Below are 16,267 nucleotides of genomic sequence, written 5' to 3'. Positions count from 1 at the left end.
CTACAGGTCTACTAGAAAGTCTTTTAATCCTCAAGTCGATTTTATTCACTGTACTCCTAAACATAAACTCTTTTACAACAAAGGATGTACAACTTTGTTATTGCCTCTCATTTTATATCCTGCTATATTTCCTCACACTCTATATACTTCCTAGAATGCATCTTAACACTTTTTGATACTTATCACTGTAAGTGTATTCAAGAAATGAATGAGTGAAGTAGCTGTTTTTCCTATTCCATATATCACATATATCAGACCAATTACTAGATTTTGAGAAACAGCTGCAGTATTTAATATTTTTATTTTAACAGGGCAGCAATCACATACAGATAATTTTCATTCATGACTTTTTTTAGGAATTAGAAACTAGAGACATTCAATAAACTTAGCACTTACACTATTCTCTTCTAGATAACCTATAAAGTTACTTTCTCAAAATTAGCTTTAAGCAACAATCAGGACAGACTGTAAGTCACAAAAAGTGTCTCAGGAAGTGTCATTATTAAAACATTTTTCAGGTTTTAGTACCTGTTCTTCCATTTTATCCTGTCTATCGAGAGCAGCTTCAACAGCATCAAAGAATTCTTCTTCATTAATCAGGCTATTGGGACCCTCCTGGAGCATAAGGAAAAAAACTAGTTAAAAATTCTGGACACATATAAGTCCCACTTCAATTTAACATTAGAAATACATATTTATATTTTATACGTAACTGATAGAAGCAAATTTCTTCTGCAGATCTCAAATATTTTCACCAATATTCTTAGATTACAAGTTCTCTGAAAACCTTTACTTGTTAAAGGAAGTGTATCCCTCTAACAACAATTTAATGATAGTTGCATAAAGAAGAAAAAAACCCAGGAAACTGAGTAATAGTGTCAGTATGTGTTGACACCAAATTTGGGATTTAATTAACAAATGTCTTCTCTTGAAAATGTTTACAGTGTCAGTAAAGTACATCTATTAACATAACTGCATAGTTAGACTCCTTACAAGTATTTCAGTGCCTTAAGGCACTGATATTCAGGTATGTGTTCAAAAGTACAAGGAAAGACAAAATTTTGGAGATCTCTATTGAAAATTCTCAAAAACAACAGTTGAACAGCAGGTACAGTAAGTCAAGGATTGAAAACTCTAGTCTACTAATTAAAATCGTAATTAATAAAATTAGATTTACTGCTTTTACCGTATTGTAAAACAATCTAGTCCTGCAAATTAAAAAAAACCCCACAAAACTGTGTATAAGCAGAGACACCTGGAAGAAGCAGCTGGATTCATAACCATGTGGACAACCTTCCTATTTATTTTATTCTTTCACAGTGCATGCCTCAGTGACAATTAATTGAACATCAAGTATCTTAAATATCTGTACAGTACTATTTCTCAGGCTATGACTTGGAAGTAGAAATGTGTTTGATTAATGTACATGAAAGGGACAAGCTTACTTTATTAGGTGCATTAGGTTACATTAGTGTGGATGCCTCATCTGTGAAAGTGTTCAAGCCAGCCTGGATAGGACATTGAGCAACGTGGTCTAGTGGGAGCAGTCCCTGCCCACAGCAGGGAGATGGGAACTAGATGATCTTTAATGTCTCTTCCAACCTAAACCATTCTATGATTACTCTTCAAAAGTTTGTTTATGCATCTTAGGATAGAACTAAATACCTCACTGAGGAGAATGCTGATGAAATCAGCATCTCATTTCATGAGATGAAATGAAGAAAGGAACTTAAAACATATTTCAAGTGGGAGTGGCAAATTAAAAGTCAGTTAAACTTCATCTTCTAGGACTGCCTGTGCCATCGGAGTTTTCATATTTTTGCTTTACTTATCTCTATAGCTGAACAAATAAAAAGGGAAAGTACAATTACATATAAGTAGTATCAAATGTATGAGAAAATAACAAAAATTCAACAGAAATATCTGTAAGAAAAATATTTCAGACAAAAGCAAAACATCGAAGGAAGATATACTTCTACTCAAGAAACAAAGGACTGAGATTTTTCCTACAGTTTCAATTTCCAAGGTGAAAAAGTAAGTGTGGCATGAGCACAGTTGTAAATCACACTTGCACTGGGGCTTGTGTAATTTCCTTTTCCCCCTTTAAGAAACAACCCAATCTTAAAAGTGTATTTGGTTAGTGTAGCAAGGTTTTGGTAGCTGAAGTGGGTAGAGGGGTGGCTCCTGTGAGAAGCTGCCAGAAGCTTCCCCCAGGTCCAGCTAAGACAGTGCCAGCTGGCTCCAGGATGGAGCTGCCTGCTGCCACTGCCCAAGGCCATGCCCATCAGCGACCGTGGCAGCATCTCTGGGATAAGGTATTTAACAAGGGGAAAAACATCCCCATGCAACTACACCTGGAGAACAGTGGAGTGAGAGAAAGAGCTCAGCAGGTGCCAGGGCAGTGAAGAAGGAGGGGCAGGAGGTGCTCCATGTGCTGGATTCCCCTGCAGCCCCTGGTGCAGCCCACAGCAAAGCAGCTGTGCCCCTGCAGCCCATGGAGGAGCAGGGATCCACCTCCAACCCCCTGAGGAGCCCACGGTGGAGCAGGTGGGTGCCTGATCTTGTGGGAAGCCCACACAGGAGCAGGTTTCTGGCAGAACCTGTGGCCCCATGGAGAGAAGCTCATGCTGGAGCAAGTTTACTGGCAGGGCTGTGATTCCATGCTGGGACAGCCTGTTCCTGAAGGACTGCATCCCTTGGAAAGGACTCACAGGGAGCAGTTCATGAGGAACTGCAGTCCATGGGAAGGACTCACACTGGAAGAGTTAATGGAGAACTGTTTCCTGTGGGAGGAATCCCACACTGGAGAAGGGTAAGAGTGTAAGGAGTGCTCCCTGTGAGGAGGAGTGACAGAGACAACGTGAGATGAACTGACAACAACCCCTGTTCCTTTACTCGCTGCACAGCCGAGGGTTATAAGGCAGAAAATTTGGAAGTGAAGTTAAACCCAGGAACAAGAGAGGTGTAAGGGAAGAGTGGTTTTCAGATTTAATTAGTAATTAAGCTATATTTCCTCAAGCTGAGTCTGTTTGGCTTCTGTCAGCAATTGGTGAGTGACCTTTCTCTGCTTTTATCTCAATCCAGACTTTCATTATATTCTCTCTCCCCTGTACACCTGAGGGGAGAACTGGAGTGGCTTTCTGGGCACCTGACATCCAGGCAGGGTCAACCCACCAGAAACAGTCAGAGTGTTTTAAAAAATTTCAAAAGTAGAATTGTACCTCATAGTCTGGCCCTCCAAAGTGGGACTTTTTCTTCAGTTCTGTCACAGCATTTTTGTATGCTTCTTCAATTCTTCTCCTCTTCTCTGTCTCCTGTAAAATTACATGACCATTTGATGCAGCAAAAATGAATTGTCAATACGCCAATAAATGGAATAACCAGGGTAGTATTTTTTCCAAGCAGCAACTGCAAAGCTGATGAGTTTCTGAATTTATTTGCATGTATGCATTATATGTGCCAATAAACATGCATATATAATAGAAAGCTTGGGGAACTAGCTACCTGGAGGACACCTTCTAATTCATGTGGAAGAAACCAGATCAGCAAGCAAAAACTGGTTTCTAGTTTAAGCATAGCTGTTCATGCTTCATTGAGAGTCATACTTTGTATCTGACATATAAACCTCCTTGACACAGATGTTTGGGCTGGGATAACAAAAGGTAAAAACTAAAACTGGTAAAAAGCTAACTTGCTGAATGTAGTGATATACTAACAAGTCATACCCTGTAAGTTTGTATCTATAATTAAGGACAGTGTGAATCATTTTGGGGACTCCACGCAGAGAGTGCAACTTGACATCCTTCTCCCACAATAGGTTGTGACTGCACTAGGAGCCAGCTATGTAGACACCTGATGGTGACTATATCATTGTATATTGTGAATAAAATAGTAGTAATGCCAAAATCAGACTAAGTCTAATATTGCCTCTACAAATTCTGCATACTGCCAGATACCTTCCATGAAAAAGCGGTAAACACTTCTGAAATTCTAGAAAAAATCAGTGCTTTTTTCGCAAGATGTTTCTCTGTCCCCTCTCAAAATCACTTGAGGTGAGAAAGCAAGTCTTACAGGTGGACATCACACACTATTTCTTGCAGATATGGGTATAATTACTCAGCAACCCAAACTCAGATTTAAAGATTCAGTGGAAAACCCTGAACCAACACTGAAAAGCTGAGTTTACCAACTGGGAATTTGGTGGCAGCATTCCATTGAAGACATTTTGCAGTTTTCAGTAAGACAACACATTTGATGTAGAACAAGGTAGTATAGTTTTACACACACGTACAGGACCCCCCCTCCAAAAAAGCATTTTGATGGAGGCAATATTGTCTTTAACTGTGACTGTAGGTTTTCTCTTCTGAAACTATCAAAGAGGCAGTATTGCTAACAGATTTCACAAAATTTTGCATGTTTATCTATTTTGAAAGGAATTGGAGAGTCCTGAAGATACATAAAGCATGACTTGAGTATAAGTCACTGAGAAAAGCATGCAAATTTTACCAGACTTGGAATGAAAAACAAAACAGACCCCACCTAAAACACAACTCCTTCTCCCACTCACCCCAAATCCCCACACTTTCTGTACTTCAATCTGCAAATTAGTTACAATTCACATGTGTCACAATACGAATCTCCAAATTTGCCAGCTTCTCTTGGCAATAATATTAAAGAAGGCAGAAACAGGAACAGAAAAATCCTGCAGCAGTCAACATGAAAAGCATTATCATTAAGACTTTGTTGCAAGTAAAACAGTGGATCAAAAACCAATGACAAAATCCTTTGTGTATACAATGTGCATAAATTTTAAGAAAAGTCTGTTTTTAAATACATTCAATGTATTACATACTACACTGGAAACAAAAAGTCAAGCTCAAGATCTTAAGAGCTAAGTGTAAAAGGTGGAAAGAAAAGCTGTAACTATGCTTACTTTAGATGATACTATATGCTTCATATCAGTTTTATTCTGGACATTTGACTACTAATGAAAGAAAACTAATCATAGAATCTCTACTTCCATCATCTCAAAATATTTATTTCCTCTTCAGAGAAGTTTACACACAGATTCAAGGAAACTGAAAGTACAAAGATCTACATCATTCTCATCCCACATCTACCTATCAGATGGAAAGCAATGTCTTTTGATCAGGCCCATAGTTATAAAAGCTACTCTTATATACTCATGTTTAAGCACTAAATCAAAAAGATAAAAACTAACCCAGAAGCAGCTCTACCACTGTGGAATAATGGTAGCAGAGGTCTACAGTAAATTGCTGCCTTTAAGTGTGCAGGCATCAATGTGGTGCTCACACAGGTAACATTTGGGGAGGAGACTGGGGCTGCCGTGTGGCAGACACAGGTGGCTCTTTGCCATCTTCAAAAAGGACTCACTGTAACACACAGCTGAGCCCATCCACCATGAATGTGACATTTCTGTGAGGAAAAAAGGAGTGAAAAACACTCTGTGGAGAGAAGAACTGGAAGAAAAAGTGAGAAATCACAGAGGAGATGCCAAAAGCAAGAAGATGAGTAGGTGCAGCTCCAGGGCAGAGCACATACATGTCCACACTGCAGGGGTATTTCCTGAAGGAACCACGTTCCATGAAGGATCCACACTGCAACAGATTTTTCCCAGAGGGCTATCACTAATGGAGGCTACCTGCACTGGAACTGGGAAAAAGTATGAGGAGGAGGGAAAGGCAAAGATGAAGTGTTTTGGACTAATTGCAAACCCCGCAAACTAATTCCTCACCCTGCACTGCCTGCAGCTAGCAGGCAGTAAGGTTATGGATCATACTACCTCAAGTGAGAGCACACAACACATACTGGAGGATCAGGGCATCCAGCCCAGCCAGAAGGGGTTTGTGAAAGGCAGGTCCTGCCTGACCACCCTGAACTTCTATGACAGCATGACCTGCTTTGTGGATGAAGGAAGGCTGTGGATGTCACCTGTTAAGACTTCACTAAAGCCTTTTTCACCATTTCCCACAGCAATATCCTGGAGAAACTGGCAGCCCGTGGTTTGGATGAGTATACTCTTTGCTGGTTAAGAAACATCTGTCTGGATGGCTGGGCCCAGACAGTGGTGGTGAACAGAGTTACATCCAGCTGGTGGCTGGTCACCAGTGCTGTTGGCAGGGCTCAGTCTCTGGAGAGGTCCTGGTTTGTATCTTTATGGATGACCTGGACAAGGGATTGAGCACAGCCTCAGGCAGTTTGCAGCTGACAGGAAGCTGGGTGGCAGTGCTGACCTGCTGGAGGGCAGGAAGGCTCTGCAGAGGGATCTGCACACGCTGGATCATGGCTGAGGCCAATGGGGTGAGGTTCAACAAGGCCCAGGGCTGGCTCCTGCCCTTGGCTCACAACAGCCCCAGGCAGGGCCACAGGCTGGGGCAGAGGGGCTGGAAAGGACCTGGGGGTGCTGTGCCAGCAGCTGAACATGAGGCAGCAGTGCCCAGGGGGCCAAGAAGGCCAAGGGCATCCTGGCCTGGATCAGCAAGCAGGAGCAAGGCAGAGATTGTCCCCTTGTAATCAGACTGGGTAATGCCACACTTAGAATCCTGAGTCCAATTCTGGGAGGATGTGGAGATGATGCCCAGAGAAGAGCAATGGAGCTTAGGGAGGGTCTGGAGCACCAGTCCTGTGAGGAGTGGCTGAGGGTGTCTAGTCTGGAAGAAAGGAGGCTCAGGGAGTTCACCACTGCTCTCTACAATGGCCTGACAGGAGGCTGCAGCCAGGTGGGGTTGGTCTTTTCTCCCAGGTAACAAGCACAGGGAGAAGCAGAAACGGTCTCCAGCTGCAGCAGGGGAGGGCTAGACTGGATATCAGGAAAAAGTTCTTCACTGTAAGGGCAGACAAGCATTGGAACAGACTGCCCTGCACTACCCCTGGAATGCTAAATAAGACATAAATAAATAAGGCATAAATAAATGTGGCACTCAGGTCAGTGGTGGACCTGGAAGTGTGAGGTCAACCATGGGACTTGATGAGGTCTGAGGTCTTCTCCAACCTTAATGATTGGATCATTCTAGGCAGAGGAGCCTACAGGGGAGGAATGAGGTTGAGCTCAGGAAAAGGGGGCAGAAAGCTATCCTAGTGTTTGTCCTTCTGTCTCCCATTAACTCCCCATCCTTTTAAATCAGCAACAAATTGATTTTCCACAGGTCAAGAATAATCTGCTGTGACAAAAATTAGGGAGCAATCTTCCTGTCTTTCTCTTGACCTGTAAGATTTCTCATTCCACTTTTCTCTCTAATTCTGCTGAACAGGTGGTGAGCATTTCACTCTTCACCAAGGCTATCTCATCACAAGCCTCATTATTCCATTCAATAAAAAATCTCCTCCTCCAAAAGGCAGGCAAAGAGAGGAATACAAAGTAATGACTTTATATACTAATTCAGGTACTTAATATATGACTGTCCTCTAAATCCCAGAAAATGTCACTGACAAATGGGCCTCTTTGAAAGCTGCAAATCTGCAAAGCAGAGCAAGCTGAAAACTCTGAGGCTTCAGGAGCATTTGTTCCTTTTTGCTCCTTGTAATTTCTGGGAAAAGAAGTTGAAAGAAATTTGTGAGCCCCTTTAAAATGTACTTACTCATGCTGTATGAGATATTAGTCCCATGTAAAATTTAGGTTTGAATTTGCTAACCACTTGCATCATATACAAAAGTGCTTTAAAGTTAGTCCACATGACAACCAAAAAAGTGACAAACCCCAAATCTAAATAAATTCAAGTTATATTTTAACATATTACTCTTTATTAAGATATACTGAAGTACAAGCAAGGAAAACATGCTCTAAGGAAAGTCACATCAACACAAAGAAAAAGGGTTTGTCCAGCACAGAGAAGGCTTTGGCTGTGGAATTTAACAGTAGCCTTTCCATATGTTCAAGAAACTAATAAAGAAACTGAGCCAGACTCTTCAGAGTTTACAGGAAAAGGCTAAAAAAATAAGCATCGGATATTGGAATAAAAGTTACTCCAACAGGATATAAGGCAATGTTTTTCACTCGAAAAACAGATGAGGAACAGATCTGCTCAGAAGAGCTGTGCTGTCTACAGCCTTGATAATGCCCCAAGCAACCTGGTCTGATCCAAACTGTGCTTACATCAAGATGAAGGTTAGAGCAAGAGAGACTTCTTGAGGTCTCTATCCAACCTGAGCTCCCCTGTGATCCTACAAACACACTTCAAGTCTTGGACCTACTGTAATTCCTCCAGCTGCTCAGCTGAACCAGTAAATACAGAATATTGAAGAAGTCACAATACAGTGACCCAGGGCCAGGCCTTTCACATATGCACAAACAATATAGAAGACAAAGTCAAGGATTCAAACATGGATTTATCTTGTCTGAATGTGATCATTCACTGAACAGTGTACCACTAAATAGAGTAAGATCTGATACATGATATATACTACATGGAAACATGTGGAGCAGAAACACAGCTGCACTGCACACCAGCCAGCCATGGCAAGATTCTAGAAATTAAATCCTGAACTCCAACCTGCCATGCCTCCAACAACAGATCCCAGACAAGAAGACACTGCTCCTTTAGAGCTCCTTTAGAGTGGTTGAGTAGGTTCAGAATGAATTATCACTGCCATTAGAAAAACAGATATTCTAACAACGCACAGAAGATTTAACTGATTAGTATAAAGTATAACTTAAATCTCACCAATCTCCTAAAAGAAAGTGAAATAATTTTATCTTGAGGAGACATATGAAGTTAGAACTGGTTGTTCTCCCCAGTGTTGTCACCATCTCTTATACTAAAATTTGCACATGATTTTGCATGCACGGATAGTTAGGTCTTTGTCAGAAGTATGTCAGAAGTATGCAATACACTTACTATTATGAGATAATTTCAGGTTCTTATATATTCTTATAGAACATAGGACTATCATCTGAGTAAGTACTGTGAAAAAAAGACTTTGATGAAGAGCTACTATATCACTAGTCAGAACAAGGCTCCTTAACATTTTATAGTGTTAATAATTAAAGCACCTGAAATTAATAAATGCTGTACATAAAAATAAAAACAGTTGTTTGAGTACTAAAGTTAGTAACAGCTTATTTGAAATTTCAGTATCAGGCTAAAGAAACGTTTTTTTTCAACAAAAATAAAAGGAAAATGATCTTACCTTATCTAGCCTTTTTTGCCAGCTTTCTTCACGTTTTACCATGAGTTCAATACAATGAGAGAGTGTAGCAAGGATCCCAGCAGTAGTTGCCTTGAAAGTTATAGCTTCTCCTTTAAAGTCTATGCCATTAATTCCTTTGGGAGTTACATGTGGAAACACTAAAAACACATATATGAGATCACTGATAGCTGCCCTTAATTAAACAAGCACTTCACATGTATGTATTATAAGACAACAGACTGGCCAGAAAGTCAATTTAAAAATAAAAATCTAAAGTGGTCATAATATCCACAGCTATCCACAGGATAAAGAAAAAGATTCAAAAGGAGAAACAGATCCTTGCAGCTTCATCTTGCTATACTGTATTTCAAGCCTGCTTGTAATGCTGTATTACTCTGCACTCTGCAAATCATGTGGGTGGAGGGAGTGGTAATAGTTTGTAACAATAGCGGTTTGACAGCTTGAAATGGGGCCTAATTAACACAGAGCAACCTTAAAACATATCAGATTCAGCAGTAAGAAAGGAACAATTTCAAAATGTCATCAAACCCAAAATGCATAATTCAAGGTTGTTTTAAAAACGTAATTACCGATTTTAAAACCTCAAAGTAAAAAGGTATAAGATAAAAGCATCAAATGTGCTGAATTTTCCAAGTACTGTGAGTTTTACAGTTCCAAGAACTGCTTCATGCTGTCAACCAGGCCATCTGTTGCTAAGGCTATTTAAACAAGTCGTTTAAAATGTGTGGTAAAAAAAGTACCTATTATATGTCTAACTGGTACGTAGGTTGGCATAATAACACATCAAGCACTGCACATGCATGTCAGAAAATATTACAAAGCAGAAGTAACACTCAAGATGAAGCTGACTGAGCCCAGCAAGTTAAAGTAACTCCTGTTATTGCCAAACAGCAAACTCATGACTGATCACCTAGCTTGATAATTTTTTCTCCAGTCTATCAGTTTGTCAACATACCACTGTTACAGTTTAAAAAGTACAAATAAATATTTGAGTAAGTTTATTTGTCTGCAAGAGCAGAACAGGAACTTTCAAGAGCAGGAACTTTCAAGCAGTTCCATTCTCCAATGACAGAGCACAGTGTCTGCACTTTGGGAACAGAAAGCAATCATCAAAGTGGTTTAAGTCCCTAGAGGTTTTATACACCCCTCTTTCAGAGGGGATCAAATTCTTTTTCAAATAAATAATTATAGACTACACATGACTTCAAATACCTCAAGAAGCACACATACTATGGTAGAATACAACTTTTTTTTTTAATGTTAAACAATAACATTCCTTAGAAGGTAAAGGTGGTGGGAGTTGGAGGAAAAAAAAATGGAGAGCAAGAGAAAGAAAAAATTGTTTCAGAAATGATAATGAGCGGAGCAGCTCTCCCTCCCCAACAGCTGAAGATGGCGCACTGAGGGGACTGAGTGGCATAAGCTGGCAAGGAGGTGATGCAGTGACTCCACTGAAAATAATTAAAACTATACAAGAATTTTGCCCATAATACTTCATAACTGAAAAAGATGATTTCACACTAATAATTCTTCCTGTCGCTGTAGGCTATGTTCACATGCAGGCTTAACAGCACAATTTTTGCAGGTGTGATTTTTCTTTCTCAGTTAGGAAATACGTAGACATGCTGAAGAAGCTGCCACTACCTGCAACACTTTATAAATTATTTCAGAAATCTCTGCAGTAGAATTTAACAGGAATACAGCAACACAGCTCAATTTTCCAGAAAAGAGAGAACTTTTGTCCCTTTCTAGGTGTCAGCCATATCTCATTAACACTTCCATACAGTTCTAAGCCATTCTTTAATAACTAGTCGCAGAATAGGTGTGATAAATGCAGAGCTGCAGACTTTAAGTCAGTGCCTAAAGTTTTTTGGTCATTACAATTATGGGCAAACATGAACATCTTGCAGAAGGATATAAAACCTATTTCTTTGAAGAGATGGCCACTCAACAGGTTCCTTATGATGGATACAAGTATTTTGATTCATTCCTAATCACAGAAAATATCTCTCTGAAACATGTTGGGAGATGACCTCAACCCTCACCTCACGAACATTTTTACAAGTACTTGTGAGGAGATATTCTATTTTGAGAGACCAAACGTCTTTCCAATTCCTTTTTTACACTTTTTTTCATGTTAGCTGAAGATTGATTATTTCAAAATTAAATCAGACATCTGAAGATCTATGTTTAAAGGTAAAGACTAATAGGAAAGAGCTCTTACTGTTACAACTGCTCTTTGGTTATCAAACTGCATGCCATCAACTGAAAAATCAGGATGATGTGTCTCGCATTCTAACCTCAATTTCAACACCTTCCAAGAAGTTCATTTTTCATTATCCCATCTATACTCCATTTCTGATTTGTTTTCTCTTGTGTTTCATACAAGGAATTCTTCTTTAGCTTTTCTCTCCTAGACCTCTGTGTCCATTAGGATAGGTGTTTTCCCTTCTTGTTCCCAAGACTCTGCTGGTAACACCTTCCCACTGTTTGATCAAATCTGTTTCCCAGAGAAACAGCAAAGTATTCTATATACAGTAAGTAGAAAAAATGGTCTTCCATCTTTTCCATTTTATGCCCCCTTAATATATTACATCACTAAACTAATTCTAAGTGAAAAACAAACATTTGTGTACGTGATCCATTTCTTGATGCCTGCTGTTGTTATCTTCTGTGGATTGCAATAGGATCAATATGATTTGTTTTCCTCTAACAACAACCCCAATTTTTCAGCAATATTTTGGTAAGTATTTTTCCTCTATTCAGAGCACAAAAATCCAACATAAACCTCTGCTGTAATTTACATCAGATTTCTTTCCTTAAACCTTTGTACCATTTTTATCTTTATAGTTCCAGTACAAAAGACATCTTCCATATTCAAGGTGGTTCCTTAAGTAGGTTACACCTGCTCTTCCTATTCTTAGAAAATTCAAATCCAAATACGTTCTTTTTCTGGAGGGGATGAATGGGAACACTTAAGAGATCAAGATTCTACTTTCCTGAATATAAGATATGGGCAAATATGCATCAGTCAGACACCATACCTTGGTGTTTTATATAAATGATCACAGTTCCAGTCACCAGATATTTTAATTTGAGAGTAAACAATATATTTAAACAACTTTATAGTACTCTACCACCTCCTCACTTAAAGATCCTATAGAACAAGAAAGGAAAAGGCTTCCCTATCATCACCTTCAGAGCAGTACACAAATGTCCATACTTACATTAACTTTCTCTTTCCACCCAGAAAACAAATTGCAAAAGTCAATGTGAGTATGGTCCCTTAGGTCAGTCTTAGATCTTGTTATTTGAGCTTTGGATTGGTGCACTAGTAGTTTGAACAACAGGCTTAAACATTCCTCCATGTCATAGTAAGCTAAATTAAGAGGCTGAACCTATGCCTCACTTCCTGAAGCACTGAGAGGAGAACAGTCTTAGAATAAACAGGCAACCACTTGTCAGCTACACTTAAGAGGATTGTTAGAGTCCTTCCAGGATGGCAAAGAAAGTTCAAGAAGAGAACCTGAAATCTGAGAAATCAAATTTTAACAGCTGCTCTGAGGCTATGTTTTAAAAAGGGTGAAGTTGCAGATAAATCTTTCATTGCCAGTTAGTTTGACCTTTTTTTCTGCCCAGTACAGGAGCATGGCTGTCTCAGCCTGAGACATCTACTCCTCTGACTGTATCACTTATGATTCCACTTTAAGACAGTCTTAATTTTTCATTTCTAATCAAGCTTTGCAGCACTCAGCTACTAAATATTTAATGAATTTAGCCATTAGAAATCAAACTGAGGCACAGAAAAACTGAAATGGGGATAAATATTTTCATAGAAATAATTGATGGAAAGTAAATTTAATGGAATACAGGACTCATAACAACCGGAATTAGAAGTTCTGCAAAAGGCAAGGGGTTGCAGAATTATTTGCTGTAGTGAGCTATAGTGTGTTTATACAGTATCTATAACATCAAGTATCAATTTTTCAGTATGTAAGTTCCCAAAGGCCTGATGACCAGCTGCATTAAAAATACAAACTTTTGTAATGACATTCCCTGTAGTATATGCATATATATTGCAGAAGCACCAGAAAAACGTAGATATGAAAAAAATTCTACAGGTAAATTAAGCTGAAACTCCTACATGATTGTACAAAAATTTAGTTTGACAAAGACATCTCTCCTAAAATGAATCATGCCATAAAATTAAACTCTTAACATTTGTTAAAGAAGGCCTTTTCAGTTTTCTGAAATCTAACTTAACAGTTCACAAAAAAAAAAAAAAAAAAAAACCAAACCAAAACAAAACAAAACAAACCACTATAGTCTCATACAGGAGATAGGGTTAGTGGAACCAGACACCTGCTTATACTTGTTTCAAAACTTCCATTTCATTACAGAATCACAAGGTTGGAAGAGACCTTTAAGATCATCAGATCCAACCCACCCCTAACACCTCAGCTAAACCATGGAACTGAGTGTCACATCCAGTCTTTCTTTAAACATATCCAGGGATGGTGACTCCACCAGCTCCCTGGGCAGACCATTCCAATACTTTATCACCCTTTCTGTAAAAAACTTTTTGCTAATGTGCAACTTATAATTCCCTTGGCACAACTTAAGGCTGTGTCCTCTCATTCTGTCAGTTGCTGCCTGGAGAAGGAGACCAACCCCACCTGATACAGCCCCTTCCAAGGGATATGTAGAGAGTGATGAGGTCATCCCTGAGTCTCCTTTTCTCCAGGCTAAACACCCCCAGCTCCCTCAGCTGTTCCTCACAGGGTTTGTGTTCCCAGCCCCTCACCAGCCTCACTGCCTCCTCTGGACACGCTCAAGAGTCTCAATGTCCTTCCTAAACTGAGGGGACACAGCTGGACACAGCACTCAATGTCCTTCCTAAACTGAGGGGACACAGCTGGACACAGCACTCAATGTCCTTCCTAAACTGAGGGGACACAGCTGGACACAGCACTCAATGTCCTTCCTAAACTGAGGGGACACAGCTGGACACAGCACTCAATGTCCTTCCTAAACTGAGGGGACACAGCTGGACACAGCACTCAGTGTCCCATCTAAATTGAGGGGACACAGCTGGACACAGCACTCAGTGTCCCATCTAAACTGAGGGGACACAGCTGGACACAGCACTCGAGGTGTGGCCGCACCAAATACAGGGGCAGAATGACCTCCCTGCTCCTGCTGCCCACACCATTCCTGATCCAGACCAGGATTCATTGGCCTTCCTGGCCCCCAGGGCACACCTGGCTCATGTCCAGCTGCTGTCACAGCACCCCCAGGTCCCTTTGTGCCTGGGCACTGTCCAGCCACACCATCCCCAGCCTAGAGCATTGCAGGGGGTTATTTTGGCCAAAATGCAGGACTTATTAAACTTCATCCCATTGGACTCTGCCCATCCATCCAACTGTTCCAGGTCTCTCTGCAGAGCTCTCCCACCTTCCAGCAGATCAACACACGCTCCCAGCTTAGTGTCATCTGCAAATTTACTGATGAAAGACTCAATCCCCTCATCCATGTCATCAATAAAAAGATTGAACAGAGCTGGCCCCAGCACAGACCCCTGAGGAACACCCCTGGTGCCACCAGCTGGGTGCAGAACCTTCCCCACCACTCTGTGCCTGGCCATGCAGCCAGTTCCTGACCCAGCACAGAGGGCTCCTGTCCCAGCCCTGGGCTGCCAGCTTTTCCAGGAGTGTGCTGAGGGACACAGGGCCAAAGGCCCTGCTGAAGTGCAGGTACACAACATCCACAGCCTTTCCTGCATCTACCAGGGTCACCTGGTCATTAAAGGAGAGCAGGCTGGTCAAACAGGACCTGCCCCTCCCAAACCTGTGCTGGCTGGGTCTGACAGCCTGCCCATCCTCTGAGTGCTGTGTTATGACACTCAGTACAATCTGCTCCATTCCCTTACTGGGTACTGGGGTCAGGCTAACTGGCCTGTAATTACCAGGATCCTCCCTCCCACCCTTTTTGTGAATGGGAGTCACACTGGCCAGCTTCCAGTCCTCTGGAACCTCACCAGTGAGCCAGGACTGTTGGTAAATGATGGAGAGGGGCTTTGAAGCTCACCTGCTAGCTCTCATCACCAGGGATGGATCCCATCTGAACCCAGAGATTTATGGATATCCAAAGGGTTCAGCAGTTCTCTTACTGACTCCTCCTGGATATCAGGGGCCCATTCTGCTCCCTGACACCTTCTACCAGCCCAGGAGGACAGGTGTGCTGAGGACAAACCATCTTCCCTCTAAAGACTGAGGCCAAAGTGGTGTTAAGCACTTCTGCCTTCTCCTCATCTGCAGTTACTTAGTTCCCTCCTGCATCCAATAGAGAACAAAGGTTGGTCTTACCCTTCCTTTGACCATTAATATATTTGTAATAACATTTTTTATTATCCTTTACAACACTTGCTGAATTAAGTTCGAACTGAGCTTTGGCCTGATTTTTTTCCTACACACCCAGCAACCCCCTAAAACACTTCCTGAGAGCCCTGACCCTCCTTCAAAGATGATACACCCTCTCTCTATTCCTAAATTCCTTCGAAACCTTGTGGCCAATCCAGGCTGGACGTTTGCCTTGTTAACTCATCTTTTGGCACACAGGGACTGTGTCTGTTCCCGTGCCCTCGAGATCTCTGTTTTGAAGCATGCCCATCCCTCCTGGACTCCTTTGTTTTTAAGGGTTGCTTCCCAAGGAATTCTCTGAACAAGTATCTTAAATAGGCAAAAGTCTGCCCTCCAGAAGTCTAATGTAAAAGTCTTATTGATGTTCCTCCTGATTTCACCAAGTATTGAGAATTCTACAATCTCATGATGACTGTGCCCCAAGCAGCCTCCAATTCCCACATCTGCCACCAGCCCTGCTCTGTTTGCAAACAATAGATCTAGCATAGTCCCTCCCTGGTGGGCTCACTCACCAGCTGTGACAAAAAGTTGTCCCCAGGTTGTTTATGCTACTTAATCTGTGAAATTAGCACTACGATTAAGCCTCAGTAGAAAAATCTGCTTATGTGATGAATTCTGGAAGTAACCTGAAAAGCTCCTTCCATTCCCTTTCCTCTTCCATCACAACAGTTTTGGATATA

The 16,267-nt window shown here is 41.0% G+C and overlaps 1 protein-coding gene across 3 annotated transcripts in view; it reads right to left on the bottom strand.

The window, feature by feature from the left end:
* CERT1 (ceramide transporter 1) overlaps positions 1 to 16,267 on the bottom strand; it is an 86,912-nt gene that overhangs the window by 14,096 nt on the left and 56,549 nt on the right. For all 3 annotated transcript variants that reach the window (XM_063423347.1, XM_063423348.1, XM_063423349.1), the window contains 3 exons: positions 9,148 to 9,305; positions 3,222 to 3,314; positions 529 to 615 (listed from right to left, as the gene is read on the bottom strand). In XM_063423347.1, the coding sequence (XP_063279417.1) occupies positions 529 to 615; positions 3,222 to 3,314; positions 9,148 to 9,305 (338 nt within the window). The remainder of the gene's footprint in view (positions 1 to 528; positions 616 to 3,221; positions 3,315 to 9,147; positions 9,306 to 16,267) is intronic.

This window comes from Prinia subflava, chromosome Z, assembly GCF_021018805.1.
Source record: "Prinia subflava isolate CZ2003 ecotype Zambia chromosome Z, Cam_Psub_1.2, whole genome shotgun sequence".
Taxonomy (NCBI): Eukaryota; Metazoa; Chordata; class Aves; order Passeriformes; family Cisticolidae; genus Prinia; species Prinia subflava.
Note: the sequence above shows the minus strand (reverse complement) of the source record. Positions and strands in the feature narration are given on the sequence as shown.